Genomic DNA, 27,910 nt, shown 5'->3' with positions numbered 1-27,910 from the left:
TGTGGAGCAAGGGCAAAGGCCTTCACCCTGGTATAGCAGATCGCCCCCCCCACACACACACACACACTCGCACTGAGCAACCTGCACTATGTAGGAGGAGGTGGACATATAGGAAGTGCTGTGGGGGTGAGGCTAGAGCCTCCTTGAAGCGTAGTCTGTCTGGGTTGGAATTCATGCATGGTGTTAGCCACTTTTCCCCTCTGTAAAGTGAGGAACATTTCTTCCCCTTGCTTTCTCCTTTATCTATTGGGCGCCAGCTGTGAGCAAGTCACCCCACGCCCCTGCCTGGCCGGCAGAGCCTGCCAGCAGTGTCACCCCGTGGAAGGTAAGCAAGCAAGCAAGGCGGCTGTCTGAGTGTAATAGAGGTAGGGGTGACAGCATGGATCTTGGCAGAAACAGTCTTGTCTTCAAGTGCAGTGAAAACTGTGGAGACGGGTGACCCAGAAATCCTGGTTAGGGCATCGGAGATGATGTGAGCCCGGGGAAGTGGGGGGCGGGTCTGGGACTAAGTGGGGGAATCCCCACCTCCCGCCCCATCCTTGGCAGCAGCCAGCTGGGACCTAGCTGAGCAGCCGGTCAACGCGTGCCTGTGCGCGTGCGCAGCCGGAGGCGCGGCGCGCACGCGAGCGGGCGGGGAGGGCGCGGGGTTTGGCCCCCGTCGGGCGCCGTAGCCGGCGAGAGGCCGGGCGGATGTTGTGAGCCGGTGGCGACGGACGCACGGACGGACGGACAGCCAGCCAGCCGGCCGGCCGGCGGGGTGGCAGGGGGGGAGGGAGTGAGGGGTGAGTGACGGGGGTGGGGTGGGGTGGGGGCTGGGTTCTGAAGCTGGGCGTTTCTCGTTGGCTCCTCGGGGCCGGTCCGAGGCGACCGCGGCCGAGTCCGGAGCGGGTGGCGGCCTGTGACAGGGGACCCCAGGCGGGAGGCGGCCTGACAGGTCCCGGGGAGCCCGGGGCGGGGCCGGCGGGGCGGGGGCTGGGACGCTCGCCTGGGGCCGGGGGTGGGGTGGGGTGGGGGGTCTCGGACGAGGTTCCGTGGATCCACCTGATGCCCAGAGCCGGCGTGGGGCCCGAGCTCAAGGACACGGCGGGGTTTCCAGCGGGGAACGCCCCGCCCCCCACGGGGCTCATCCCCCCCGCCGCGATCGGCGGTGGGGGGGACCGCGAGACGGGGCCGGGAAGCCTCTCCTTCCCCAGGCCGGCGGGCGGGGGGTGGAGGGAGTGAGAGGGGGCCGGCGTCCGGGCATCCCCGCACCGCCACACGTGGGCCTGGCACTCTGGAGATGTGGCTGATCATGTACATAAAGCCACACTCCCGACCCTTGAAGTTTTAAATGATTACTCTGGGGTGCTAGTCTTTGGGGCTAGAACGTTCAGGGCTGGGTGCCGTTCTTTTAGCGTGTGTATTCAAGGTTAGCGCTCTTATCATCTGAGCCACAGCTTTAGGTCTGACCTGTGTGTGTGTGTGTGTGTGTGTGTGACACATTAGAGATAAGAGTTTCAGGAACTTTTCCTGCCCCAGGCTGATTTCAAACCCGAATCTTCAGATGTCAAGACACCCGAGTAGCTAGGATCGCAGGTGTGAGCCACCAACACCTGGCTTTTCTTTTTAACACCACCTATAGCTACTGGCTGGCTCCTGAATTGGTGAATCGGATGGCATGGTGCTCTGTAGTGAGGTCGGTTCTAAGTTCTGGAGCGGCTGCAGCAGCAGCATGCTATGTGAGGGATAGATAGCAGTAGGAAGACCTCGAGAGTAGTCTTGGATGGGGGAAGGAGGCCATCTGGGTGAATGGAAACAAGAATGGAGTGTGACTGTGGGCAAGAGAAAGGAGAAACTTGGGGTGAAGTCTCAGCCTTGCTGGGCACACCAGTGGCTCAACCTGTAATCCTAGCTACTCAGGAAGCTGAGATCCAGAAGCCAGATGAGACAGGAAAGTCCACAAGACTTATCTCCAGTTAATCACCAAAAAAAGCCACAAGTAGAGCTGTGGTTCAATTGGTAGAGTGTTAACCTTGTGCAAAAAAATAAAAAAAAAGCTTAAGGACAGTGCTTAGGCTGCATTCAAGCCACAGAACTAATACCAAAAACAAAAAAGTCTTGCTGGGCGTCACACCTTTAATCCTAGCTACTCAGGAGGCTGAGCTCTGAGGATCACGGTTTAAAGCCAGCCTGGGTGTGAAAGTCCACAAGACTCTTCAGTTAACCACCAGAAAACCAGAGATAAGCGCGCTTAAGGGCTCCGATAGCCCAATTAGTGTTGGCTTACTGTTTGTTTTTTCTCTGGTGATGAGCTGGACTCCATGTGGCAAACCAGCTGAGATGACCATCTCACTGTGGACATGTCAATCTGATTTCCCCCGAGCAGAGGCTTTTGGGTAGGAGTTAGCAGACTTGGCTGACGTGGTCCCTGGCACAATGAGCTCATGTCCCATTTACCCTCCCTGTGTTGCAAGCTGGAAGTCTCCACACCTTCTTCCTTAGGTTGTGTGAGAGAGACTGCATGATTCTGATCGCACCTGCTCCCAAGCCTTCCCGCCTTTGCAGCCCCGTGGTCTGGAAGAGCCTGCAAGGAAGACAGACCAAGCTGGGCTCAGCCTCTGGGACCCCTGGCACTTCCCATGAGACATGAAGGATGGCATCCAAAGGAGCCGGCGTGTCCTTCTCCCGCAAGAATTACAGGCTGAGCTCTGATGCTGAGAAATCCAGGGCCACAGGTAAGAGCCTGCAGGTCATGGAGGACGGGCTTGGTATAGGGGGAAGGAGATGAAAAGTATAAACACAGCCCAAGTCTGTGATCCAGTGGGTCTCAGGCCTTTTAACACCCCTTTGACCCTGTGAGCCGTCTCTTTAGCAGCACCCCATGGAACAGGGAACCCTGCATGGCTAGGAGTCTCACTCTTGTGGGTGGCTAAAAATGAGCAATCTCTGAGGCCAGCAGGGACCAGGGATTGTGCTAACCATTGCTCTTCTTCTCCCTTCTGACCTGTGGCCCCAGGTATTGCCCACGAGAAACTGCTGAATGATTACCTGCGCCAAATCTTTTCCTCTCCTGACCATGAGCCCCCCACGACCACTGGCAGGTATGTTTGGGTTGGGGAACCCCTCCTTACTCTGTAGAATCAGATGAGACTAGACTAGAAGGTCACTGGGTCTTTTTCTCACAAGTTTACTATACTGCATTTAAATTTCGTCTGTGTAAATGAAGTACACTTTTAGCGAGAACGTCAAATCAGAGAAGCAAAAACACCTGTTTATTGCATTATTCAGTGTGATCATTTGAATGTGACTTTGGTCTGGGGTTTGGTTTTTTGCTCATACTGGGTTTGAATTCAGGGTCTTATGCTTATTCAGCTTGTGCAGCTGGCACTCTACCATTAAGCCATGCCTTGAGCCTGGCATTTTGCCGATAAACTTTGTAGAGTCTCAAGACTTTTCTTTTCTGCCTAGACTGGCTGATTCTCTGAGGCTCAGCCTGAGTCACTGGAATTATAGGTGGTCCTTTCTGCTTTAATTTGTAATGTATGTAGATCCAATTATGCTGCATAGAAAACTTAAAGCAGGGCGGGGAGTTTGGCCTGGTGGTAGAGTGCTTGCCTAACATGCACGATGGCCCAGGTTCAATTCCTGGGTACCACATACATAGAAAAAAGCCAGAAGTGGTACAGTTGCTCAAGAGGTAGAGCACTAGCCTTGAGAAAGCCCAAGGACAGTGCTCAGGCTCTGAGTTCAAGCCCCAGGACTGGCAAAAAGAAAAAAAAAAAAGAAAAGGAAACTTCAAGCATACTCTTCTTAGATATTTTTCTTTCTGGATGTGGTGTCACATCTCTTCAATCCCAAAACCTGAGAGATGAAGGAAGGAAATTGAGTCCTAGACCAGCCTATACTACATAACAAGACCTAGCCTCAAACAAGTTTATTTTGTTTTTAGTTTTTACTATTATAATCAACCTATAGTACACTGCATGTATTTAAAATATACAACTTACCACCTTTTTTTTTTGCCAGTACTGGGGCTTGAACTCATGGCATAGGCACTGTCCCTGAGCTTCCTTTGTTCAGGATTAGCACTCTACCACTTGAACCACAACACCACTTTGGCTTTTTCTGTGTATGTGGTGCTGAGGACTTAAACCTAGGGCTTCATGCACGCAAGCACTCTACAACAAAGCCACATTCCCAACCACATTTTTTTCTTTTGCTTTTTTGTTAGCTGTACTGAGGTTTGAACTCAGGGCCTTGCGCTTGTTTGGCACGTTAGCATTGTCTCAAGTCTTTTTTACTTTATTTTTTAAAGAGGGTTTCCCATTTTCTCGGAAGCTGACCGCAGACTTTAATCCTCCTATTCCTACCTCTTGCCCAGCCTGGATTATAACATGAACTACCATACCAAGCTTACTTTGAGAAGAGTCTAGGCTGGCCTTAAGCTGTGATCTTCCTATCTCTGCCTTCCAAGTAGCTGAGATTCCAGGCTCCAGGCCCAAGCCCAGTTACTGCTTTACATGGTCATGCAGCTATCTTTCCCTGCAATAAGATATAGCCCCCTTCAGCAGCTTGAAGTCAGGGCTTGGGTTTTATTCAAGGTTAACACTCCACCACTTTGAGCCACTTTGAGCTCCATTTCTGGCATTTTCTGGTGATTCATTGGTGATAATAGTCTCGTGGAGTTTCCTACCTAGGCTGGCTTTGAACCCTGGCCCTCAGATCCTGTGACCCATTGGCGCCCCCCAGCAGCACTGCCATTTCTATTCACGTGGCTGTGGTAGTCAGAAGGTTCTGGCTTGTTTCCAGGGCCATCTGATCCCTGCCTCATGTGATACCGGAGATGGGTCCTGCTGTTACTTGGAGCTGTGGCCGCCAAGAGGGAGAGCAGGTGTTGGGGTCATCACTCAGTGGTTGTGGAGATGGAAGGCCTTGGGCTGGAACCTGAGAACTCCAGAAAGGGCAGGAAGAAGCTGGAGTTGGCCAAATGAGCAGTGCCTGGGCACTCAGTGGAGACTGCCTCCCGCCAGCTGCCCACAGATGTCTCTGGGGGAAACATGAGCGTAGTGCTTCTGTACATTGGCCTGCAAGAGCTTCCTTTGGTTTTTCTGGCCAGTTGTGGGGCTTGAACTCAGGGCCTGGGCGCTGTTTCTGAGCTCATCAGCTCAAGGCTAGCGCTCTACCACTTTGAGCCAGAGCTCCCGCTCTCGTGAGTATCATGGGCTTTTGTGCTTGGGCTGGCCTTGAACTTCCATCCTCAGAGCTCAGCTTCCCGAGTAGCTAGGATGACAGATGTGGACCACAGGGGAGAGCTTTTGATGAAGCCTTCTTTACTCTTGGGCTCCCTGGAGTGTCCAGATCTGAGGCTGGCGCTTTAGCCTTCCATGCACCTGTCTCGACAGCCCATTTGCATAGCTGTCCCTTGGCTCTGGCCTGGCCGTGGGGAGAGGTGGGGAAGGGTCATTGGGTCTGCCTCCCTCTGGAAGCTCAGGGTCAGCAAGTGAATGTGGGTGGGCAACCTGAGCCTGGGTCACAGATACCTGCGGCGTTGTGTTTTCAGAGTCGGCTGGTTAGGCAGAGGAGTCAGGTAGACTCTGAGATTAAACGGGGGGAAGAGCAGGTGCTGGCAGTCTCTGGGCTGGGTCCAGATGGGCACTGGGCATGAGCTCTACTGAGCCCTGCTGGTTGCCACCTGCCTGCTATTCTTAGCAACTGGGCTTGGGACAGAAGTGGTCAGTGTTCAACCATGTTTGTGTGTGTGTGTGTGTGTGTGTGCGCGCGCGCGTGTGCGTGTGTGCATGCGTGCCAGTCCTGGGGCTTGAATTCAGGCCCTGGCCACTGTCCCTGAGATACTTTTTGCTTAAGACTAGCACCCTGCTACTTAAGCCACGGCACCACTTCTGGCTTTTTCTGTGTATGTGGTACTGAAGAATCAAACCCAGGGCTTCATACATGCTAGGCAACCACTCTACCACTAGGCCACTTTCCTTCTATGTGACTCACTCCAAATAATCTTGAGAAAACCAGAGGTGACACTGTGGCTCAAAGTGGTAGAGCACTAGCCTTGAGTGAAGAAGCTCAGGGACAGCGCCAAGTCCTGAGTTCAAGCCCCAGACCAACCAAAAAAAAATTGGTAGGTCATAGGATATGTAGGCAACAAATGTGATTCCTTGGGCTCCTCACAACATCTGATATCCAGATATTCTTTTTTTTATAGATGAGGGAATTAGGCTTACAGAGAACAGCCTGCCTGCCTGCCTGCCTTCCTTCCTTGCATGCTGTCCCTGAGCTCTTCAGCTCAAGGCTATCACCCTACCCTTGAGCCACAGAGCCACTTCCAGTTTTCTGGTGGTTCATTGGAGATAAGAGTCTCTTGGACTTTAGTGCCTGGGCTGGCTTTGAACTGCGATCCTCAGATCTCAGCCTCCTGAGTAGCTAGCATGACAGGCGTGAGCCACTGTGTTTGGCTTCTTTTTGGTAGTATTAAGGGTTGAACAGGTCCTCTTACTTGCTAGACAGGCACTTTACCACCCAGATATTTCTGTTTTCATTATTTGGGGATAGGCTTCATGTATATGAATAGGCCAGCTTGGACCATTCTCCTATTTATGCTTCCCGAGTAGCTGGGATGACAGATGAATGGCACCACACCCAGCTATGGATTGAGATGGGGGCTTCACCTTTTTGCTCAGATATAGTACCCAGGCCCTGAGTTCAAATCCCATGGCAAACCCAAAAAATAAAAATTCAGTGTAATGGGTAATCTAACCAGAGCTTAAAACTAAGCTGAAAGCACTCCCCGGGCCCGCCGGAGTCCAGGCAGCCATGCTGTGAAAGCTCAGGGGAAAGAGTGGGAGAGGGGTTTCGTGTCGGCTGGCTGACCCCAAAGACTGTGGGTCCCTGGCAGCCTCTTGCTCTTCCTAGGAAATTCCTGAACTTCCAGAACCTGCCAGAGCACTTGGATCAGCTACTACATGTGGACAATGAGAACGAGGAAGGTCAGGGCATGGGGCATCCTGGAGTGTGGGGTGGGTTGCAGAGCTGAGTTCTGGCATGTTCTCTGGGGAGCTCAGTGCACCCCATGCATCCATCAAACCATCTGCTCAGTCTAATCCCATGCCTCTTTCCTCTTCAGAAGAGGTTGAAGGGCGACTTGGCCCATCCACTGTGGTTCTGGACCATACAGGAGGCTTTGAGGGCCTTCTTCTGGTAGATGATGACCTCCTGGGGGTAAGTGAGAGTGAGATTTGGGGTCCCCGGTCTAGATCTGTTTTCAGTATTCCCACCCTCCCTCCGTGTGTGTGTGTGTGTGTGTGTGTGTGTGTGTGTGTCCTTGGGCTTGAACTCAGAGCCTAGGTGTTATCCCTGAGCGTTTTTATTCAACGCTAGCATTCTACCACTTTGAGATAAAAGTCTTGTGGACTTTCCTGCCCAGGCTGGCTTTGAACTGTGATCTTCAAATCTCAGCCTCTTGAGTAGCTAGGGTTACCATATCAGCCACTGGCCACCCAGCCCTCTCATCTCTCTTTTTTATCCCAATGTGGCCCTAGACCATGATAGTCTCAGCCCCTGACACCTCCTGACATGGTGTTGGAAGCTCATTGTAGCCCAGCCTCAAACCCTTCCCAGCAAAACCCACAGTACCTTCTACCAAGCCTCTGGCTTTGAACCTCTAATCATGGGCACAGTAGAAGACCGGTGCCACCAGAGCTAGCTCCACTGAGAATAGGGCTGGAGACCTGGGGAGTTGGAAGCTCATCGCCTCTCCCTTCTTCCTCTCTCAGGTGATTGGTCACAGCAACTTTGGCACCATCCGTTCTACCACCTGTGTGTACAAGGGTAAGCCCTCCCTCCCAGAGAGCTGGGAGGACATGTGAGGGCCCTGGGGCCGGGAAAGTGGACCTTCATCTACCTTGCTGGGCCTCCCTGCTCTCTCCAGGGAAATGGGTGTACGAGGTACTCATCTCCTCCCAGGGGCTTATGCAGATTGGCTGGTGTACCATCAACTGCCGCTTCAATCAGGAGGTATGCGCAGGTGCAGGGTGTGGCGGAGGGGGGGAGGGGGGTCCTCAGGATCTCATTACCCTACTCCTCCCCCTGATCCTGCCCTGCTCCCTGAAGAAAGAAATATACCCCTACCCTCTCACCCAGAGCACGCTGCCTAGAACCCCTCTGCAAGAATAGTAGATTCCCTCTCGAGCCATGAGGATCCAAGATGTGATTGGTGATGGGGGGCGAGGGGGGGCTCTGGCCTTCCCCAGACCTCCCAGCAATTCCTTTCTCCAGGAGGGGGTGGGAGACACACACAACTCCTACGCCTATGACGGGAACCGAGTGCGAAAGTGGAATGTGACCACAACTAACTATGGCAAGGTACAAGGCCCCACCCCCCCCCCAGGCCACCACCAGTCGCACCACTTTCTCCTAGCCTGCTGGGAGCCTCTGGGAAGCCACCCAGGACTGCAGACCCCAGGGAAGGGCCAGGCTGGATCCCCGTGGGAGGTCCTGGGGTAAGCCGACTTCTCTGTGTATGCATGTCTCTGGCAGGCCTGGGCAGCGGGAGATATTGTGAGCTGTCTGATTGATCTAGATGATGGAACACTTTCCTTCTGCCTGTGAGTATCCCCCCGTCCCAACACATGCCTGGCCTCTGGGCCCTCCCCAGATTGCCCAGGGTTTCCTGGGGGAGGCCAGGTGGGGTTGGGGAGCCCGAGGGTGGGCAGCTCCATCCTTCCTGGCATAGGTCACAGAACCATCTTCCTCTTCTAGGAATGGTGTGTCACTGGGCACCGCCTTTGAGAACCTGGCCAGGGGCCAGGGCATGGCCTATTTCCCAGCCATCAGCTTGTCCTTCAAAGAGTCTGTGGCCTTCAACTTTGGCAGCCGTCCTTTGCGATATCGTTTGGAGAAGATGGCTGTTGGGTGGCTTGAGCATCTAGGATGAAGGCGCTGTGGGCTTGGGGGCAGGCCCTGGCTGTTGGGAGAAGTCCACAGGGCATCGTTTAGGTCCATGGGTGTGGATAACAGTCTACCTGTTAGATACATGCCATCATTGTGTCCATCGAGCAGATAAAACACATCAAGCCAGGCCACAGTGGCTCACATCTGTAATCCTAGCTATTCAGGAGGCTGAGATCTGAGGATCAAGGTTCAAAGCCAGCCCGGGCAGGAAAAAAAATCCCTAAGACTCTCATCTTCAATGAATCACCAAAAGCCAAAATGGAGCTGTGGCTCAAGTGGTAGAAAGTTAGCCTTGAATAAAAAGAAGCTCAGGGACGATGTCCTGAGTTCAAGCCCCAGGACAAAGAAGAAAAAAACAACTACCATATACATTAAGTGTCAACGGTAGTTTTCCCTCACAGAGATAGAGTTGTGATTCAAACTGGGCACCCCCTCCTTGGGCACTCGGGGAAGGCTCAGATCAGGCGTTGCTGGCTTAACTCTGTGGTACCTACCCAGTTGCGGGCTTCCGGCCCCTGCAGGACCCGCCACGTGCCGACCTGGTACGGGCACAGAGATTGCTGGGCTGCTTCCGGGCAGTGCTCAGTGTAGAGCTAGACCTCGTGGTGAGTCGGGCTGAGGGGTGGGGGTGGGGAGCGGGGTGTAGAGCTAGACCTCGTTGTGATCGGGCTGAGGGGTGGGGTGGGGAGTGGGCAAGGCCCTGGCCCGGCCCTCTCTCCTCACAGCCTTCTTCCTGCCCACAGGAAGGCCGGCTGGTGCAGAAGGAGAGCTCCGAGTGGCAGCCGCAGGGCCAGCCCACTGTCCTGCTTACGCTGGCACACATCTTCCATCGCTTTGCTCCACTCCTGGTAAGGGGACAACCGGCCTGGGGGACGGGCTGGCTGTGCCAGCAGTGCCCACAGTAGATCTGCCTGTGCTAGGGGCTTGGAGATCCAGTAGCATCACCTGGCAGGGCCTCAGGGTAACACTTGCAGCTCAATCATGGCTCTCCTAGAAAGAAGATGGAGGCAGGCACTGGTGACTCACACCTGCCATCCTAGCACTCGGGAGGCTGAGATCTGAGGATCCTCAGCTGGGGATCAAGGTTCCAAGCCAGCCCAGGGCTAGGAAAATCCCCAAGACTTACCTCCAGAGCACCCACAAAGTCAACCGTGGAGCCGTGGCTCGGGCCTGGACCAGCTTCCCTTGCGTGTTGGGGTTGCTTTGGGAGGGATGGGGGGACCAGAGGAGAGGGGCTTGCAGCTCACCTGTGCCCACCTGCCCTGTGGCCCAGCGCAAGGTGTACCTGGTGGAGGCCGTTCTCATGAACTTTCTGTTGGGCATCGTGGAGAAGGGGGCACCGGAGCAGACGCAAGCCGTGGTCCACCAGGTCCTTGACCTCTTGTGGCTCTTCATGGAGGTAAGGCTCGCTTGCAGGCTCCTGCCCGGCTCTCACACTTCCTCAGAGGAGGGGGGAGGAGGGAGGGCTTGGAAAAGCCGCCTTCCCCCATGGCGGCCCTGGCGTCTCCTCTCTAGGACTATGAGATTCAGGATTGCCTTAAGCAGCTGATGATGTCTCTACTGCGACTGTATCGGTTTTCACCCATCGTCCCAGACCTGGGCCTGCAGGTGAGCCATGCTCGTCTCTCTCGGAGAGGATCCTCCCCACCCCCGCCCCACCCCCAAAAGGGCCTTGCCTCCATTCTGAGTGTGGCTCTCCACAGATCCACTACCTGAGGCTCACCATCTCCATCCTGAGACATGAGAAGTCCCGCAAGTTTCTGCTCAGCAATGTCCTGTATCCTCCCGTGTGTGGCCAGGCAGGCAGCTGTCAGGGGGGCCCTCTGGGAAGGGTGCTCACAGAGGTCACGGCGAGGCAGATATCATCTGGCTATGGCTCCCCAAGAAGGCTCAGGAGAACCAGCGCCCAGTTCCTGGCCCCGGCCTGGCCTTTCCAGCTCTTCTCTGCAGATCAGAGAAGCCTGAGGTGTCCATATGGCCACAGTCTGTGGCTCCATGGAGGTGTGCGAAGGCCCCAAGGCCTGCCCAGTTCAGCTAGAGTGTGGGGTTTGAACTCAGGGCCTGGGGGCTGGCCCTGAGCTTTTTCACACAAGCCTAGCTGTCTGTCCTTTGAGCCACAGCTCCACTTCCAGTTTTCTGGTAGTTCACTGGAGATGAGTCTCACAGACTCTCCTGCCCGGGCTGGCTTTGAACCGCCATCCTCAGATCTCAGCCTCCTGAGTAGCTAGGAGGACTGCGTCTGTCTCCCATAGTCATTGAAAGAAAAAAAAAGCTTTATCATGCACTTCCTAAGTACTGAGTGTGCTGGGCTTAATAGTCGTATAATTTTTCTAGTCCTGGGGCCTGGGCACTGTCCCTGAGCTGCTTTTCCTCAAGGCTAGCATTCTACCACTTGAGCCACGGCACCACTTCTGGATTTCTCTGTGCATGTATGTGGTACTGAGGACTCAAACCCAGGGCATCATGCATGCTAGGCAAGCACTCTGCCACTAAGCCGTCTTCCCAGCCCAACAATAGCCCTAGATCTTTCCTGAGGCTCTGGGGGGGTGGATCCACACTGACGATGACATTCCTGGGGCGGTGGGGGGGGACTTTGATGAGCCGAGCCGGGCCTTGACAGTTAGCAGCTTCGACATGCTCCGGTCTGTCGTCTTCTTTTACATCAAGAGCCCCCTGCGCGTGGAGGAGGCCGGCCTGCAGGAGCTCATTCCTACCACTTGGTGGCCCCACCGCTCCAGCAGGGAGGTGGGCAGATCCTGAGTGGAGGTGGGGGGGGCGGGGCATGGGTGCTCTCTTCTCCCAGCCCTGCTCCCTGGAGCCCTGAGGGTGGGTGTCCTGGCCAGGGGGGAGCCCCTGGCAAACCCCGCTGACTTCTCTCCTCTGACCCTGCCCAGGGCAAAGAAAGTAAGGAGGTGAAGGAGGAGACCACAGAGGAGAGGCAGCGGCGCAGGGCCTATGAGCGGGGCTGCCAGAGGCTCAAGAAGCGCATTGAAGGTGGGCCCCCTGCCTCAGGGGTTCGAACTCTGGTCCTTGGAGTACTTGGTAGTGATCACACCTAGGTTGGGTTCAGGAAATCCCAGGGGATGGAAGAGGAGGAGCAGGAGGAGGAGGAGGAGAAGGAGGAGGAAGAAGAGGTCAGACCTGAACCCCTTCTCCCATCTCCCCACCCCCACCAGTGGTGGAAGAACTACAGGTACAGATCCTGAAGCTGCTGTTGAACAATAAAGATGATAATGGGGTGAGTGACTCAGGTCGTGTTGGGGCCTCATTGGGCAGGATGCCCTTTTGTCAGGGCTGGCACAGCCTTCTCCTGGTAGAGCTCCGGTGTACGGTGGTTCTGAGCTTATCCACGTTGGGCAACGTTCTCAGCTTATCACAGCTTTGTTTCTCCTTCCACGAAGGGTGAAGCTTCTAGATACATCTTCCTGACCAAGTTTCGAAAGTTCCTGCAGGAGAATGCCAGTGGCCGGGGGGTAGGTGCCCGCTGGAACCCTTGAACCCCTCAGCCTGCTGTAGAACTCACCATGCTCTGCTCCATTCTCTGCCCAGCCCAGGATCCTGGGACAGAGCCTTGGATGAGTGAGCCGGGCTGTGGGCTGGCACTGATGGCCTATTCTGTGCCCTATGCCCACAGAATATGCCCATGCTCTGCCCCCCTGAGTACATGGTGTGCTTCTTGCACCGGCTGATCTCTGCGCTGCGCTTCTATTGGGATGAATACAAGGCTGGCAATCCCCGTGCGGCTTACAGTGAGGGTGAGTGGTGCCAGACCCGGCCAGCACGCGGGGCAGAATCAGACCCAGGACGGCCCGTGGTGTTCATGTGGAGAGCAGAGCTGAGGTTGGGGGTTGTCTCCAGCCTGTGGCCTCCTTGAGTCCTTCCCTCCACGTGGGGCAGCTGGAGCCATGCACTCAGAACCACTGCAGCCACATTTGCTCTTGACTGTCCACATAGCCTGCTCTTCTTTTCTTTCCTCCTGGTCCTAGGTCTTGAACCCAGGGCCTGTCCCTTAGCTTTTTCACTCAAGGCTGGTGTTCTGCCATTTAAGCTACACCTCCAGGTCTGTTTTTTTTTTGGGGGGGGGTGGGGTTGATGGTTAATTGTCTCACAGACAACTCCCTGGGCTGGCTTTGAACTTTGATACTGAGATCTCAGCCTCTTAAGTGCTTAGAATCACAGGAGTGAGCCATCAACACCCTAGCTCATTATGGGCACTTTTCCTCCGTCCAGATTCATCCACCTCCTCTAGGTTGGTCAGTCTTGGGGGAGGGGCGGGGGGAGAGGCTGCCCAGGGTTCAGAGGAAGGCTTATTTACCCTGGATTGGGGAGTGACCTATTAGTCTAGGCCCTCTCAAGTGGCCAGATGCCAAGAGCACCCCTTTCGTCGCAAGCTGTGCAGTGGTTACTGTTAACCTCGGATAGTAAGAAGAGGTGGACAAGGCAGAGTCTTTGCTGTGCCTAGGACAGGTCTCTGGAGAAGGTCTTCCTGCCAAGCCCTAACTTCTGTCTTGGCCTCCCTGCCACAGAGGCTTACATCCCTCCTCAGATCTTCTACAATGGCAAAGTGGACTACTTTGACCTGCAGCGCCTTGGGGGTCTCCTCTCACACCTACGTAAGACCCTTAAAGGTACGTGGAGGCCGGTGGGTGATGAGCAGTCCTGGCCACTCAGCCTGTGTAAGTGGCTGTGGTTGCTGATCCCAGTCTGTGTCCACCAGAGGGCGCTCAGGCCTGCTCATTCAGGCCGGGAGCTGCCCACCCGCAGTGCTGCCCCTGGTCCACCAGAGGGCGCTCAGGCCTGCTCATTCAGGCCGGGAGCTGCCCACCCGGCCATGCTGCCCCTGGTCTACCAGAGGGCGCTCAGGCCTGCTCATTCAGGCCGGGAGCTGCTGACCCGCAGTGCTGCCCCTGGTCCACCAGAGGGCGCTCAGGCCTGCTCATTCAGGCCGGGAGCTGCCCACCCGGCCGTGCTGCCCCTGGTCCACCAGAGGGCGCTCAGGCCTGCTCATTCAGGCCGGGAGCTGCCCACCCGGCCGTGCTGCCCCTGGTCCACCAGAGGGCGCTCAGGCCTGCTCATTCAGGCCCGGAGCTGCCCACCCGGCCGTGCTGCCCCTGGTCCACCAGAGGGCGCTCAGGCCTGCTCATTCAGGCCGGGAGCTGCCCACCCGGCCGTGCTGCCCCTGGCCTTGGGTCCAGCCAGCTATTGTTTTCTTGGGCAGTGATGAAATACGGGGCCATGGTGAGGTGAACGAGGCGTAACTGTTGCCTGAGCTACCTTCAGGGCTCTGCACAGATTGTTCCAGCACACAGAGCAGAGGGCACTGTGTACCCAAGAGTAAGAAGCCAGAAGCAGTCCAGAGAGCAGTTATTGTGTGTGGGGGGGGAGGGGTGGCACGTGAGGGGAGCAGTGGGAAATGAGGCAGGGTCAGAGGAGAGCAGGATTTGCCAGGGGCTTCACCCAGGCCGGGACACCCACCCTCAGGGCTCCAGGGAGCAGGGCTAGGAGAAGAGAGCACTCACTCACGCCATGGGCCAGGTGGCTCAGGTGGCTCCCCCTGCACTCAGGGTCTCCCCCCGCCATGCCCATCCTGATCTCAGACTCCGACTCCCTCAGTCTCTCGAGATTTTTATTTTTCTCACAGCTGGCACTCTGCCACTTGAGCCACAGCTCCCGCTCCAGCGTTTTGAGCCTCATGGACTTTTCTGTTCAGCCTGGCTCTGAACTACAAGCGGCCTCCGATCTCAGCCTCCTGAGGGGCCAGGCCACCGGAGCCTGGGTCAGGGATCTCTTTTTGCCTATAAAGTGGTCAGAGAGTAGAGGAGGCTGTGTGGAGGTGTTAGGAATCAGGAGGGGTGTGATGGGGAGTGCCGCCTGCTGCTAGAGGAGGGGCAGGGAAGGGGTACATGGGGCCTCCCACCCAGTCTAGCAGTGCTCTCTCCCCATCCGGGCAGTTCCACCCAGGACCCTGGCCTGAGCCCTCTTATCCTGCCCTTGTTCCCAGATGACCTTGCCTCCAAAGCCAACATCGTGATTGACCCAGGGGAGCTCCAGGCAGCCACAATGGACGACCTGGACGAGGACGAGGAGCCAGTCCCGTCAGCAGCCCAGGTGGGGCTGTGGACACGGGAGGGGGAGGGGGAGGGGGGAGGGGGGGCTGGGCTTTTCCTTCATCTTTTTTTTTTTTGTCGGTTGTGGGGCTTGAACTCAGGACATGGATGCTGTCCTGTGGTCAAGGCTAGCGCTCTACCGCCTGAGCCATAGCACAATTTCTGGGTTTTGAGTGGCTAATTGGGGATAAGTCTCAATGGGGACTTTTCTGCCTGGGCTGGCTTTGAACCACGACCCTCAGATCTCAGCCTGAGTAGCTAGAATCACAGGCGTGAGCCACCAGTGCCTGGCTTCCTTTATCTTTTGTTGTTGCTGGGCCTGGAGCTTGAACCCAAGTTCTGAGTGCTGTCCCTGAGTTCTGGGTTGCTTTTTTTTTGTTTTTTGTTTGTTTTTTTGTCAGTCCTGGGGCTTGAACTCAGGGCCTGAGCACTGCCCTTAGGCTCCTTCCTCAAGGCTAGAGCTCTGCCACTTGAGGCACAGCACCACTTCCGGCTTTTCTATGTATGTGGTACCAAGGAATCGAACCCAGGTCTTCATGCACGCTAGGCCAGCATTCTGCCACTTGAGCCACAGTTCCACTTGGGACTTTCCTGCCCAGGCAGGTTGGAATCTGATCCTCAGATCTGAGCCTCCTCATGAATTAGAGGATTGCGCCAGCACTGGGCTTGGGCTTTCCTTTGTTTTGTGGGCCGGGGAACCACCCATGGGCATGGCCCTTTCACACAGGCAGGATCCGGTCTCGGGCTGAGTAACCTCCGCCTCCTCCTCTCACCGCAGCGCCCCCTGCAGGCCCTGGCCATTGGAGGGGCGCTGCCGCTGCCACTGCCCCGGCCAGGCTGGCTCAGTTCTCCCACGCTGGGCCGGGCCAACCGCTTCCTGAGCACTGCGGCCGTGAGCCTCATGACCCCCCGGCGACCCCTGAGCTCGTCGGACAAGGTGAAGGTCCGCACGCTGAACGTGGAGCAGAGGACCCGGGAGGACAGTAGGTCTAGGCAGGGCTGGCCACCCCGGCAAGGGGAGACCGGGTCTCCGTGGCTGGGCGAGCACCAAGATGGCCTAGCACTCATCTCCCCGTCCCCTCCCCAGTTGAGGGCAGCCACTGGAACGAGGGCCTGCTGCTGGGCCGGCCCCCCGAAGAGCCCGAGCAGCCGCTCACCGAGAACTCACTGCTCGAGATCCTGGACGGCGCCGTCATGATGTACAACCTGAGCGTCCACCAGCAGCTGGGCAAGGTCGGCCCCGCTGGGGAGGAGCTGGGAGGGCTCCCCATCTGGTTATTTGGGGGAGGAGGCTGTCCTTGGGGCTCCAGGTGGGGAGCTTGCCCGAGGGTCACCCTGGATGTGTGGCGCTCGTGGCTCCAGATGGTGGGGGTGTCTGATGACGTCAACGAGTACGCAATGGCTCTGAGAGACACAGAGGACAAGATCCGCCGCTGCCCCAAGAGGGTAAGACCTGGGTGGGCAGAGGGGTGTGGGGACAGGGGGTGCAGCGCCCAGGGGACTCCTCCAAGGAAACCTTGTCATGAGGCTGCCTTGGCAGTGGTTGGTGTGTGTGTGTGTGTGTGTGTGTGTGTGTGTGTGTGTGTGTGTGTGTCTGTGTGTCTGTGTGTCTGTGTCTGTGTCTGTGTCTGTCCTGGGACTTGAACTCAGGGCCTGGGCTCTGTCCCTAAGATTTTGTGTTCAAGGCTAGTGCTCTACCACTTGAGCCACAGCTCCACTTCCGGCTTGTGTTTGGACATAAGCGCCTCTGCCCAGGGGAGGGGGATCTCCTCCTGAGGAGGGTGACGGGCATGAGCGCCTGCCTGCCTACCTGCCTGCCTGCCCCGGCTCCTGCCTTCCTCCACACCTATAGTCCTCCATCCCTGCTGTGAGGCCCGACACGCCCTGGGCTCCATCCCCAGCTGTGGCCTCTGCCAGGGTGCCTCTCCCCCCCCCCACTAAGTGCAGCACAGGCCCTCAGCCCTCATCAATTATGGATGGGCCCTGAGTGCTTCCTTGGCCACTGGCAGAGTCAGCAGGAAATAGGACTTGGCTCCCCCCTCCCCGCCCTCTGCCTCTGCCTCTGCCTCTGCCTCTGCCTCTGCCTCTGCCTCTGCCTCTGCCTCTGCCTCTGCCGTGGCTTCCCTGGAAGGCTGCTCCACCTCCATGCTAGCTGAGCAACAGCTGAAGCTAGATAGAGTTCAGGTCCAGCTCGCCCTCTCCCCGGCTGGGTTTCACTCCACACCCACGGCCCTGTTCTGGCCTTGTTCAAGATCACTACCAGTAGAAAAGTTTTCCAAATGGAACCCAGACACTGGTGACTCGCGCCTGTCATCCTAGCTACTCAGGAGGCTGAGATTGGAGGATCGTGGTTCAAGCCTGAGCAGGAACATCCATGAGACACTTATCTCCATGAACCACCAAAAAAGCCAGAGGTGGGACTGTGGCTCAGAGTGGTAGAGCGCTAAGCCTTAAGCAGAGGAAGCTCCAGGACAGTGTCCAGGCCCTGAGTTCAAGCCCCAGACCCAGCAGACACACACACACACACACACACACAGGGAAATGACACTAGAGGGCCTGGGGTGGTGGCCCGGTCTCTGCTGGGTCCTGAGTGCCTCCCTCCTCCCTGGGCGGCAGAGGAAGGATATTCTTGCAGAGCTGACCAAGAGCCAGAAAGTTTTCTCGGAAAAGCTGGACCACCTGAGCCGCCGTCTTGCTTGGGTGCATGCCACCGTCTATTCCCAGGTGAGTGGGTGCCCCGAGCCAGTGCTCCAACCCGGGGGTAACACTGCCTGGCTGTGGGAGGGCTGGCCCAGGAACCGGGTGCCCTGCACGCCTTCACGGGCCCCCCACACAGTGGCACTTTCTTTTCTTTTTTTTTTTTGTTAGTCATGGGGCTTGAACTCAGGGCCTGGGCACTCAAGGTTAGTACTGTACCACTTAAAGCCACAGAGCTGCTTCCCATTTTCGGATGGTTCACTGGAGATTACAGTCTACCAGACTATCCTGCCTGGGTGGGTTTTGAACTATGATCCTCAGATGTCAGCCTCGTGAGTAGCCAGGATGACAGTCGTGAGCCCCTGGGGCCTGGCTAAGTAGGAATCTTCTCTGTAACCTCAGTTTGCCTCCAACTCCTGGCACAGTGTCTACCTGCCTCTTCTTTGTCCTGCTCTCCATCTCAGTTCTAGGCTCCTCCATCTCTTCTAGCACAACCAGGGCTCTGTAGACTTCTCTGAGCCTCGTCTTCTCCTCTGCCACCCTGAAAGCAGCTGATTCATTTAATGCCATGTATCTAAGGGTTGAAGCGTGCCAGATGCAGCCCCAGACACTGGGGACAACCAGCAGGGAGCTAGAGGGACCCAACCCCTGCTCTCCCCAACTAGTTTCCTTTCTCTGCCTTACCTGCCCTCTCTGTGGTGCCCGTGTTAGGGCACCTGTCCTCTTCTTGGGCTTGCCCCTTCAATCAAGGCTCTTATTTGTTGTAACAGTTTGTGTGTTTTTTTTTTCTGCTAGTCCTGGGGCTTGAACTCAGGGACTGGGCAGAGACCCTGAGCTACTTTTGCTCAAGGCTAGCCCTCTACTACTTGAGCCACAGTACCACTTCTGGCTTTTTCTGTGTATGTGGTACTCAAGAATTGAACCTACATGCTAGGTAAACAGTCTACCACTAAGCCACCTTTCCAGTCCAGTTTGTGTTCTTAATCTTTAAGGTTTTCTATTCATAAGATCCTGTTTGCAAGTTTTGAGATCAAATGTGCCGCTTCCTCTCCAAGTCAAATGCTTTTTCTTTTTCTTGCCTATTTGTTCTGGGTAAGGATTCCCAGTGCTATGTTGAATTTAAATGAGGCAAAACTCAGGCCTCCTTACCTTATCCTTAATTCTAAGCTTTTGCCACCATGATGTTACATGATACAGGCATTTTGTCCATAGCTTTTATTATGTTAACTGCCTTTTTTTTTTGAATTATTGGAATTTGAACTCGGGGCCCAGCTGTTCCTAGGTCTCTGTCATCCTCTGCTCTCCACATCCCAGCCAGACTTTCTGGCACATTTTCATCTCCATGGATTGGCCCCTGGGTTAAACTGCACCACTGCCACCACCCCTGCCTCAGACTCAGTCTTCCCTGGCCTTCTCTGGTGGCAAGAGACCAATTGCCTATGTGTGGGTTCAGTTTACCCATTTGGTCTCTGGCACCTCATTTAGGTGGCGTACCTGATCCTAACAGACCTTAGACACAGGACCCTAGGCGGGTTTCACTTCTTTTCTGTTGCCTTTCTCCTGCAAGCAGTTGTGCTGGCTTTTTCGGGGGGGAGGGGGCAGTTCTGCGACTTGAACTCAGGGCCTGAGTCTTTGTGCTCAAGGCTGGCTAATCCTCTACCCTTTGAGCCACACCTCCACTTCCAGCCTTGTGGTGGTTGGACATAAGAGTCTCACAGACTTTTCTTGTCCTTCTTTGACTTCAAACAGATCTGCAGATTCCAGCCGCCTGCCTAGCTAGGATTAGGGCACCTTTGACCTTCCTGGAGGTCATCTCCTGACACATGACCTTTTCCTTGCCCACAGGGCATCGCTCAGTCCTGACCATCCAGTCCTTTTTGTCTGACCTCAGGGACATAGCTGTGACCTCTTCACTGTCCTTTCCTCATCTGCTGCTTCCTGCAGCCCCTTCTGCCCTGGACAGTCCCCGCCCAGACTTCTGATCGCACTGTTCTCATGCAAGAGTGAACTCTGGGTTGGGTCCTGGCGCTGCTCTTTCCAGGCTCATCAAACCCTCCCTCCCGCCTGCCTGTAAAAAGAGTCTGATTGTCCCTGCTTCCACCACCGCGTCCCACTTGCTAGCATCGGGGTGTCCGTTCTGACGTCACTGTCCTGGGGAGGTCTTCCTGATCCCCAGACCGGAACGTGTCCCCGTGGCCCTTCCAGTGAACAGCCCAGCAGCACGTGTGCCCCTCCTGCAGGAGAAAATGCTGGACATCTACTGGCTGCTGCGCGTCTGCCTGCGGACCATCGAGCACGGCGATCGCACGGGGTCGCTCTTCGCTTTCATGCCCGAGTTCTACCTGAACGTGGCCATTAACAGCTACAGCGCCCTCAAGAATTACTTTGGCCCCGTGCACAGCATGGAGGAGCTTCCAGGTAAGGCGTCCACGGAGGCTGCACCAAGCAAGTCCTCACTCCCGGCCTGGTGCCTGTAGCCACAGACAGCAGTTTTCTCCTGGTCCTGGGGGGCAGGTGGGTTGGGCCCTGACCCTCCCTTCGGTCCATCCTGCTCAGGAGCTACGGGCAGGGGCCGTGCTGGAGCCTGTCCTTCACGGCAGTAGGGGTCTAGGGGAGCCCCACGGCCGATGTTTGCTGCGTACTATGACCCCTTGGCTTGCCCCGAATTAGGCCTTCCTCTGGCTCTGTCTTTCCTCCAGTCCTAGGCCTTGAATTTAGGGTCTTGAGGAAGTGTCCCTGAGCATTCGTGCTCCAGGCTAAATGCTCTAGCGCTTGAGCCACAGCTCCACTTGTGGCTTTCTGGTGGTGACAGGGAGATAGTCTCGTAGTGTTTCTTGGCTGGCCGGGCTGTGACGGGAGATCCTCCGATCTCAGCCTCCTGAGTAGCTAGGATGACAGGCGTGAGCCACTGGTTCCATCGCTGGATACCAACATGGGTCCACATACCCAAGGGCACCCCCCCACACACACACTGCCAAGGGATGCCCTTGCTCCTGGAGCGCCTGACCTGCAGCTGTTCTCATGGCCACCTTCGCAGGCTATGAAGAGACCCTCACCCGACTGGCTGCCATCCTGGCCAAGCACTTTGCCGACGCTCGCATCGTGGGCACCGGTGAGGGCTGAGGGGATGAGGACGGGCCGGCCTGTCTAGAAGGTTGACTTCTATGCGAGTAACAGGCGTGGGGTTTGAGGCGTGGGGCGAGGTCCGCGCGCGTTTCCCACTGAGGCAGAGCTTACCCTGCAGACATCCGGGACTCACTGATGCAGGCCCTGGCCAGCTACGTGTGCTACCCGCACTCGCTGCGGGCTGTGGAGCGGATCCCCGAGGAGCAGTGAGTAGGGGGGCTTGGGATGGGAGGCCCCCCGTCTTGCAGACCCCCCCCCAGACTCACCCCGTCTGCCCCTTCCTCCCTTCAGGCGCATCGCCATGGTGAAGAACCTCTTGGCCCCCTATGAGCAGCGGCCTTGGGCCCAGACCAACTGGATCCTGGTGCGGCTCTGGAGGGTAAGTCTGACCAGGGCAGGGCTGGGCCCGCTGGAGAAGGGGCGCCCTCCCACCCCCCGCCGACTCCTGCTGTCTCCACTCCCCAGGGCTGTGGGTTTGGGTACCGCTACACCCGGCTGCCACATCTGCTGAAAACCAAACCAGAGGATGCCAACTTGCCCAGCCTCCAGAGTGAGTACCGAGGTTGGCCCTTACCTGCCACTTTTGGGTTCTTTCAGACTCTCCTGCTTCACCTAGCTCCTCCGCCTGGGCTTGGGTCAAGCTCCAAACTTTTTTTTCCCCCTGTTGGTCGTGGGACTTGAACTCAGGACCTGGGTGCTGTCTCTGAGTTCTTTTGCCTGAGGCTCACGCTCTACCACTGGAAGCCACATCTCCACTTCCAGATTTCTCGCCGTTGATTAGAGTCTCATAGACTTTTCTGCCCAGGCTGGCTTTGAACTACAACCCTCAGATCTCAGCCTCCTGAGTAGCTAGGATTAGGCATGAGCCAGCGGTGCCCAGAGTCCAAGCTTTTTCATATATTCTAAAGGTATCCGTGCAAAGCCAGACCTCCCTAACCCGCTGGCCGTTCATTTGGGGTAGACAAATGTCTACTGTGCACCTGAAACAGTGATTTTTTTTTAAATTGGTGCCAGACTCAGGGTTTGGCTTTTAGACCTTGGATCTTAGAGTCAAGAGGGGTACTGGCTAGAAATTGCACACAGCCCCAGAGGGTCCTCTTAGGGCTTCCTGGAGTAAAGAGCACTGGGTTGGGAGCCGAGGGGAATGCTCTCTTCCTGTAGCCTTGAGTCAGATCTTTCCCCTGTCCCCAGCCCAAGGCCCGGGGCTGTACATTTTGCACACCCCTGCCACCCGTCACTCACTGTGCACACGTAGCATTTTGCCCTTGCAGGCAGTGTTTGGATCTTCAGGATGTCCCGGGAGAGACGGAGTGCCTTGGGCACTCACAAGTCCTTGCCAAATGCATCTGTCCTCGGCCTGGAGGACGGAACTGAGGCGCGAGTGGGTAGGGCAGCGGGGCCAGATACCATTCTGTGGCTGCAGAACTATTGATTCACATCAGAGAGGAACGTCAGGCCAGCGGAGGCAGAGAGCTCTGGTTACCACTGCCTGCCAGCCTAGACTTGGCGCCCACCATCTGGGCCAAATGCCAAGGGCAACAGAAGACACTTAGAGGACAGCGGGCTTGGATTGGTCTTGAAGAAGCTGGCCTCGATGGGGTCTCTTGAAGAGTGCCTGACTCCTGCTTGTAAAGCTAGCTGGGGAGGGTCTAAGTCCTGGCTTAGACCCCATCTTTTGGGCGTGTGGCCCGCATTTGCTAGAGGTCAGGCTGTGTGTCTGCTCTTGGCCTGCATGACGGGGGTTTGGGAACACGTGTAACCCCATGGTTGCCTGGTTGAGGGAGGAAACAGAGTTCGCTCTAATCCTCAGGCAGCATTACACTGTCCTCCCCTCCTGATCTAGTGCCTCCAGACAGCCCTCTTTTTTATTTTTTTAATTCTTTGGTGCTGGTCCTGGGGTTTGAACTCTAGACCCAAGTGCTGTCTCTGCGTTTCTTTTGCTCAAGGCTCGTGCTCTACCACTCGAGCCATAGCACCACGTCTGGCTCTTCACTGTGATGCTCCCGAGCAGTCAGGATGATAGGCATGAGCCCGGCCACCTTTCTGTCTTTGTACCTGATGGATGAGGCCAGGTGGACAGGCTTAGGTGTCCCTGTGTCCCCACAGAGCCCTGCCCCTCCCTCCTGCTGCAGCAGCACATGGCCGACCTGCTGAGGCAGGGTCCTGATGTGGCGCCCAGCTTCCTCAACAGCGTCCTCAACCAGCTTAACTGGGCTTTCTCTGAGTTCATCGGCATGATCCAAGAGGTAGGCCCCGGCGGGCCCGGTGGGGCTGGGACCAAAGAAGGGCCCTGTCGGGTAGCCAGGCCTCTGACAGCCCCACCCGTCTACCCGCGGGCTGCTCAGATCCAGCAGGCTGCCGAGCGCCTGGAGCGGAACTTCGTGGACAGCCGGCAGCTCAAGGTCTGCGCCACCTGCTTCGACCTGTCGGTCAGCCTGCTGCGAGTCTTGGAAATGACCATCACATTGGTGCCTGAGATATTCCTGGACTGGGCCCAGCCTACCTCCGAGATGCTGCTGCGACGTCTTGCACAGGTGTGTCCGTCCGCGCCAGGTGGGAACCCCGGGCGGGATGGTCCAGTGGTGAGCTGCCACCCACCGCCAGGCTCCCGCCCTCACAGCTGCTGAACCAGGTGCTGAACCGGGTGACGGCCGAGAGGAACCTCTTTGACCGGGTGGTCACCCTGCGGCTACCCGGTAAGGATCTAGACACCCCATGCTCTGGGCACTTCACGGGCCTTGGTCCTGTGCCACGGCTCCACACCACCAGCCTCCTGAAGGAAGGACAGTGGGAAGGGTGGAGGGCATCAGCCAGGCCTGGAAACCCGTCATGGGAGCACGTGAATGGTTCAGCTTCCTTCCCTCCCCTCAGGCCTGGAGAGCGTGGACCATTACCCTATCCTGGTGGCCGTGACAGGCATTCTGGTGCGACTTCTGGTGCATGGTCCAGCCTCAGAGTGAGTGTTGGGAAGTGCTGGCTCGCAGGGGAGCTGGAGCTGCCTTTTGAGGAGGGCTTGGGCAGGGCCTGAGTTTCAAGAGGACCTCAGTACCAGGGCGTGAGGCTGAGGGCCACTAGGGCCGTGTGAACTGCATAAATCGGTGCTCACTGCTTTGACTAGGAGAATGAGTGTGTGTGTGTGTGTGTCAGCGTGTTGGTGGTGCCTCTGGTAAGGGACCAAGGCTGGGTGTATGTGTGCGCATGCGTGTGCGGCTGTATCAAAAGCTGAGCACACAACGCTCCGCGTCTGCAGCGATGCACATGGACCGTCTTTATTGTGAAACACCGTAACAGCGTGGTTTAGGGTGACTGTGGGATCCCTGCAGTGGGGGATGTTGATGCGTAGGAGCCAGGGCACAACCTTAGCTATCAGGCTGAGACTAATGACAGTCCTTAAGAGGCTGCTGCCCTCTGGGGACATTTGAGTTTCAGCTAAGACGCTTAGTGTTCTCCACTTGCCAGGCTTCTTACTGCCCTCAGAGGGCCTGCTGGTGCCCAGCTGGAGAGAGTGGAGCCACTCTGGTTGGGGTCAAGGCTGGACCCCCAGGGGTCTCTTGAAGAGTGTGAAGCATTGTACTTTCAGGTTGAAAGCTTGGAGACTGGGGCTCTGTTTCGCTAGAAGGTGGGGGGGGCTTGTTTCCTCCTATCTAGGGAGGCTGTGGATTTTGATTTCCTCTGCCCTCTGGGACACGGCTGGAGGAAAAGGTAATATGATTCCTTTCCTAACATCCGCCTTGGTCTGAAGATGTGGTCCCAGGGCTCTTTGGAGAAGTGCTTAATCCCCAACCCTCACCAACACCTAAGCACTAGGAGATCCTAAGGCAAAGCAGGCACTAGTGGGCCCTGCACTAATTGGTGGGCCCAGGTCTTGAACTAAGCAGCACAGGAGGCAAGTTGGGGATCCTAGCCCCCTTAGTAGTGGGGTTGATTCAGGTTAAGGCCTATGTGAAACCAGGCGCAGGGGGGAGGACATAGCAGGAGGGTTGTGGCCCAGGTGGGGCATCAGGCAGACTGAGTCATCATGAGACCCTCTGAACCCGTGGAGCTGGCCGTCTCGGAGCCAGCCTTGAATGGCAGGGCCACAGTGTTACACAGATCGAAGTCCTCAGCCACCGCCAGCTGCACACGCCCGTTGAGGCCTCTCCGGCCGGGCTCCAGGAAGACCACATGTTTGTGGACACTGGCCTTGCGGCTGGGCACATCCGGTGGTGTGGTGCTGAGGATGGAGGACTGTGCACTCAGCTCCTGGAGTGGGCTGGGCGTGCGGGGCCAGCGGCGGCGGCGGCGGCAGCGGCAGCCCCTGCAGGGCGGTGCAAACAAGTAGAGTAGCACGAGCACCAGCCCCACGGCACAGCCGAGCAGCGTGGTGAAGCCCGTGTTGAAAGCCTCGGGCTTGGGGCGGGGAAAGTGCACGCTTACGTTGTACTCGAGTGTCTGGTTGTGGTGCAGCCGGGGCCCGGTGGCCAGGCACACAAAGACCCCTGCGTGTCGCTCCTGCACTTTGTCTATGGCTAAGCTGCCGTCAGCCAGCAGCACGATGGTGCCGTCTCGAGATCCGGGAGCCACAAGCAGCTCGTTCTGGGGTGACACCCAGTCAACGTGCACGGCCGGGGCGCTGGTGTTGCAGTAGAGCCTCAGGGACCGACCCACCTGCGTGTCCAGCTGCTCCTCCGGCTGTTCCGGGTGGGGGACGGAGGCCATGGAGCAGTTCTCAAAGACGCGGCTGTGCTCAAAGAAGCGCACCTGGGAAGCGGGCACGGGGAAGGCCAGGCAGGTGTACTGGCGGGCGAAGTCGCGCACCGCACCCAGGCCGCGCTGGTGCCAGCGCCGCAGCAGGTGGTAGAGGCGGCAGTCGCAGGGCAGCGGGTTGTCGTGCAGGTAGAGGCCGTTCTTGAGGAAGGTTGGCAGGGCTGCCAGCCCGGGCACGGAGACGGGCCCCAGCTGGTTGGAGGACAGGTCCAGGGTGCGCAGATGCTTGGCGCCCAGGCCGTGCAGGTGATCAAAAGAAAAGGAGGCGAGCTGGTTGGCGCCCAGGTAGAGGTGGCGGAGCACAGGCAGGCCGTGGAAGCTGCGCGCGTCCAGGTGCACCAGGCAGTTGTTGAACAGCAGCAGCCTCTCCAGCGCCCCGAGCCCGTCCAGGTCGTGGCGCCTGAGCGCACGCAGCGCGTTCGAGGACAGGTCCAGCAGCGTCAGGCCGCTGGCGTTGGAGAAGACGTGGCGCCCCAGGGCGTCCAGCCGGTTGTGGCCCAGGCGCAGGGCGCGCAGCCGCGGGAGGGGGGACAGCCAGCCGGGGCGCAGGCGCCGGAGCGCGTTGTGGCTGAGGTCGAGGTCGGTGGTGGAAGGTAAGGCGGAAGGCGGGTCGCCCAGCCCGAGGCCGGTGCAGCTCAGCACGTCGGCGGCGCAGATGCACCGAGGCGGGCAATGGCGGGGCACCCGGGGCGGGAGGATCTCGGGGTCCACGGTGCCGGACCCGGACCCCGCGCGCAGCACGCACAGCAGGGCGCCCAGCGGCGCCAGCCGGGCCATGGCGGCGGCGGCCACCGGGGAGGAGCTGCCCGCAGCCCGGGACTTACCCCCTTCGGCGCTGGCCCGACGCGCTCGCCTCCGGGTGGCCCATAGCAGGGAAGGAGAGTGTGGGAGTGCGGGCGCCTCCGGGACGCGAGGCGGAGCTGCGCTCCACGGCTCCGCTCCTCAGCTCCGGGCTCTCACTCTCACCGCGCTCACCCCGAGCCGGCTCCGGGGCGGGGCCTGGGCTCCTATTGGCTACTGCTGCGAGGGGCGGGGCAGCCGGCTCTCCCCAGGCCTAGGAGCCCCACGTGGTCAGCAGAGGGGCGTGGTGTGAGTCCCTGCCCCGCGGTGGCGGCGGCGGCCGAGGGCTCTGGGGAGGGCGTCCTCATGAGGTGGGATGCTGGGGTTGAGTGGGCTTTTGCTCTGGGCTGTGTGTGGGGGTCACTGGGATTCAGGACTAGTTACTACTTTTTGTTCTGGGCTGTGTGTGGGGTCACTGGGATTCAGGGCTAGTTACTACTTCTGATCTGGGCTGTGTGGGGGGGTCACTGGGATTCAGGGCTAGTTACTACTTTCAGGCAGACCCCAAGCTTTCTGACTACCCGTGCACCCTCCCCAACACAGGACGGAGAGAGCCACGTCAGTGCTCCTGGCCGATCCCTGCTTCCAGCTCCGCTCCATATGCTATCTCCTGGGGCAGCCAGAGCCCCCAGCACCTGGCACCACCTTGCCTGCCCCTGACCGGAAGCGCTTCTCCCTGCAGAGCTGTGAGTGGGCAGGAGTGGATGGGGGAAGACACTGGGGGCTGGCTGGATTCAGGACCCCCGGGCTGGGAGTATTGGAGAGGCCGCACGGAGCCTGACACCGCCTACCACTCACCCAGATACGGATTACATCAGCGCCGAGGAGCTGGCCCAAGTGGAGCAGATGCTGGCACACCTGACCGCCGCCTCGGCCCAGGCAGCAGCTGCATCCCTGGTAAGCGGAGCGCCCAGCTCCACACCGCTTGAACACGTGTAAACATGCTACCGCAGGCAGGCAGAGCGAGCCAGCCCACCCCACCCCTGACCCCTCCCCTGTAGCCCACCAGTGAGGAGGACCTCTGCCCAATCTGCTACGCCCACCCCATCTCCGCCGTGTTCCAGCCCTGCGGCCACAAGTCTTGCAAGTAAGTGGGCCCCTTGGGTGTGGGCAGGGGCACTAGGGACCCTGGGCAGTCCTCACCCCTCCTGTTGCAGAGCCTGCATCAACCAGCACCTGATGAACAACAAGGACTGCTTCTTCTGCAAAGCCACCATCGTGTCCGTAGAGGACTGGGACAAGGCGGCCAGCACGAGTACCACCTCCGCTGCCTAGGCTGGCCTCGTGCACACGGCTTATCCACCAGCTTCCACCCTGTCCCCATCGCCCTCACCCCCGCCCCCCATCTTGCCTGCGTGGAGCCTCAGTGGAATCCCAGCCATGGCCCTAATTATGCCTGAGCTTGACTTTCAGTCAGGGGCACAGTGAACATTAAATTATTATTCCATACAACC

The 27,910-nt window shown here is 57.6% G+C and overlaps 2 protein-coding genes across 5 annotated transcripts; one reads left to right on the top strand and one right to left on the bottom strand.

Moving 5' to 3' along the window:
• Positions 1-730: 730 nt before the first annotated feature.
• Positions 731-27,908, top strand: Rnf123 (ring finger protein 123). 4 transcript variants are annotated; one of them, XM_090323543.1, is made up of 39 exons: positions 731-782; positions 2,545-2,714; positions 2,996-3,080; positions 6,904-6,977; positions 7,115-7,209; positions 7,764-7,818; positions 7,919-8,004; positions 8,266-8,352; positions 8,527-8,594; positions 8,749-8,874; positions 9,431-9,545; positions 9,684-9,788; positions 10,214-10,339; positions 10,456-10,548; positions 10,644-10,717; positions 11,568-11,685; positions 11,835-11,934; positions 12,117-12,178; positions 12,342-12,413; positions 12,575-12,695; positions 13,467-13,568; positions 14,942-15,048; positions 15,775-16,030; positions 16,135-16,280; positions 16,410-16,493; positions 17,664-17,771; positions 19,985-20,162; positions 20,782-20,856; positions 20,989-21,076; positions 21,162-21,249; positions 21,336-21,420; positions 22,977-23,116; positions 23,216-23,404; positions 23,491-23,566; positions 23,742-23,826; positions 27,000-27,142; positions 27,259-27,353; positions 27,458-27,543; positions 27,614-27,908. In XM_090323543.1, exons 2-39 carry the CDS (start codon positions 2,633-2,635, stop codon positions 27,729-27,731), a joined length of 3,993 nt encoding a protein of 1,330 aa, XP_090179669.1. In that variant the 5' UTR covers positions 731-782; positions 2,545-2,632; the 3' UTR covers positions 27,732-27,908. The 4 variants fall into 4 exon arrangements, with proteins under 4 accessions (XP_090179669.1, XP_090179668.1, XP_090179667.1 ...); XM_090323542.1 differs by lacking the exon at positions 731-782 and adding an exon at positions 852-934; XM_090323541.1 differs by lacking the exon at positions 731-782 and adding an exon at positions 853-934 and having other exon boundaries at positions 2,482-2,714.
• Amigo3 (adhesion molecule with Ig like domain 3) lies at positions 24,108-27,015 on the bottom strand. The gene has a single exon (XM_090323545.1). It carries the CDS (start codon positions 26,391-26,393, stop codon positions 24,870-24,872), a length of 1,524 nt encoding a protein of 507 aa, XP_090179671.1. The 5' UTR covers positions 26,394-27,015; the 3' UTR covers positions 24,108-24,869.
• Positions 27,909-27,910: the final 2 nt, after the last annotated feature.

The sequence above is a fragment of the Megascapheus bottae genome, chromosome 32, assembly GCF_031878675.1.
Source record: "Megascapheus bottae isolate mThoBot1 chromosome 32, mThoBot2.hap1, whole genome shotgun sequence".
Classification (NCBI taxonomy): domain Eukaryota; kingdom Metazoa; phylum Chordata; class Mammalia; order Rodentia; family Geomyidae; genus Megascapheus; species Megascapheus bottae.
This window is presented reverse-complemented; position numbering and strand designations above follow the sequence as displayed.

Excerpts from the sequence above, each read along its gene's own strand:
- Rnf123 (XM_090323543.1), top strand. The coding sequence starts at position 2,633 with ATGGCATCCAAAGGAGCCGGCGTGTCCTTCTCCCGCAAGAATTACAGG. Across the intron at positions 13,569-14,941 it reads CCTACGTAAGACCCTTAAAG|ATGACCTTGCCTCCAAAGCC; the intron begins GTACGTGGAGGC and ends CCTTGTTCCCAG. Across the intron at positions 21,077-21,161 it reads GAGCGGATCCCCGAGGAGCA|GCGCATCGCCATGGTGAAGA; the intron begins GTGAGTAGGGGG and ends TCCTCCCTTCAG.
- Amigo3 (XM_090323545.1), bottom strand. The coding sequence starts at position 26,393 with ATGGCCCGGCTGGCGCCGCTGGGCGCCCTGCTGTGCGTGCTGCGCGCG.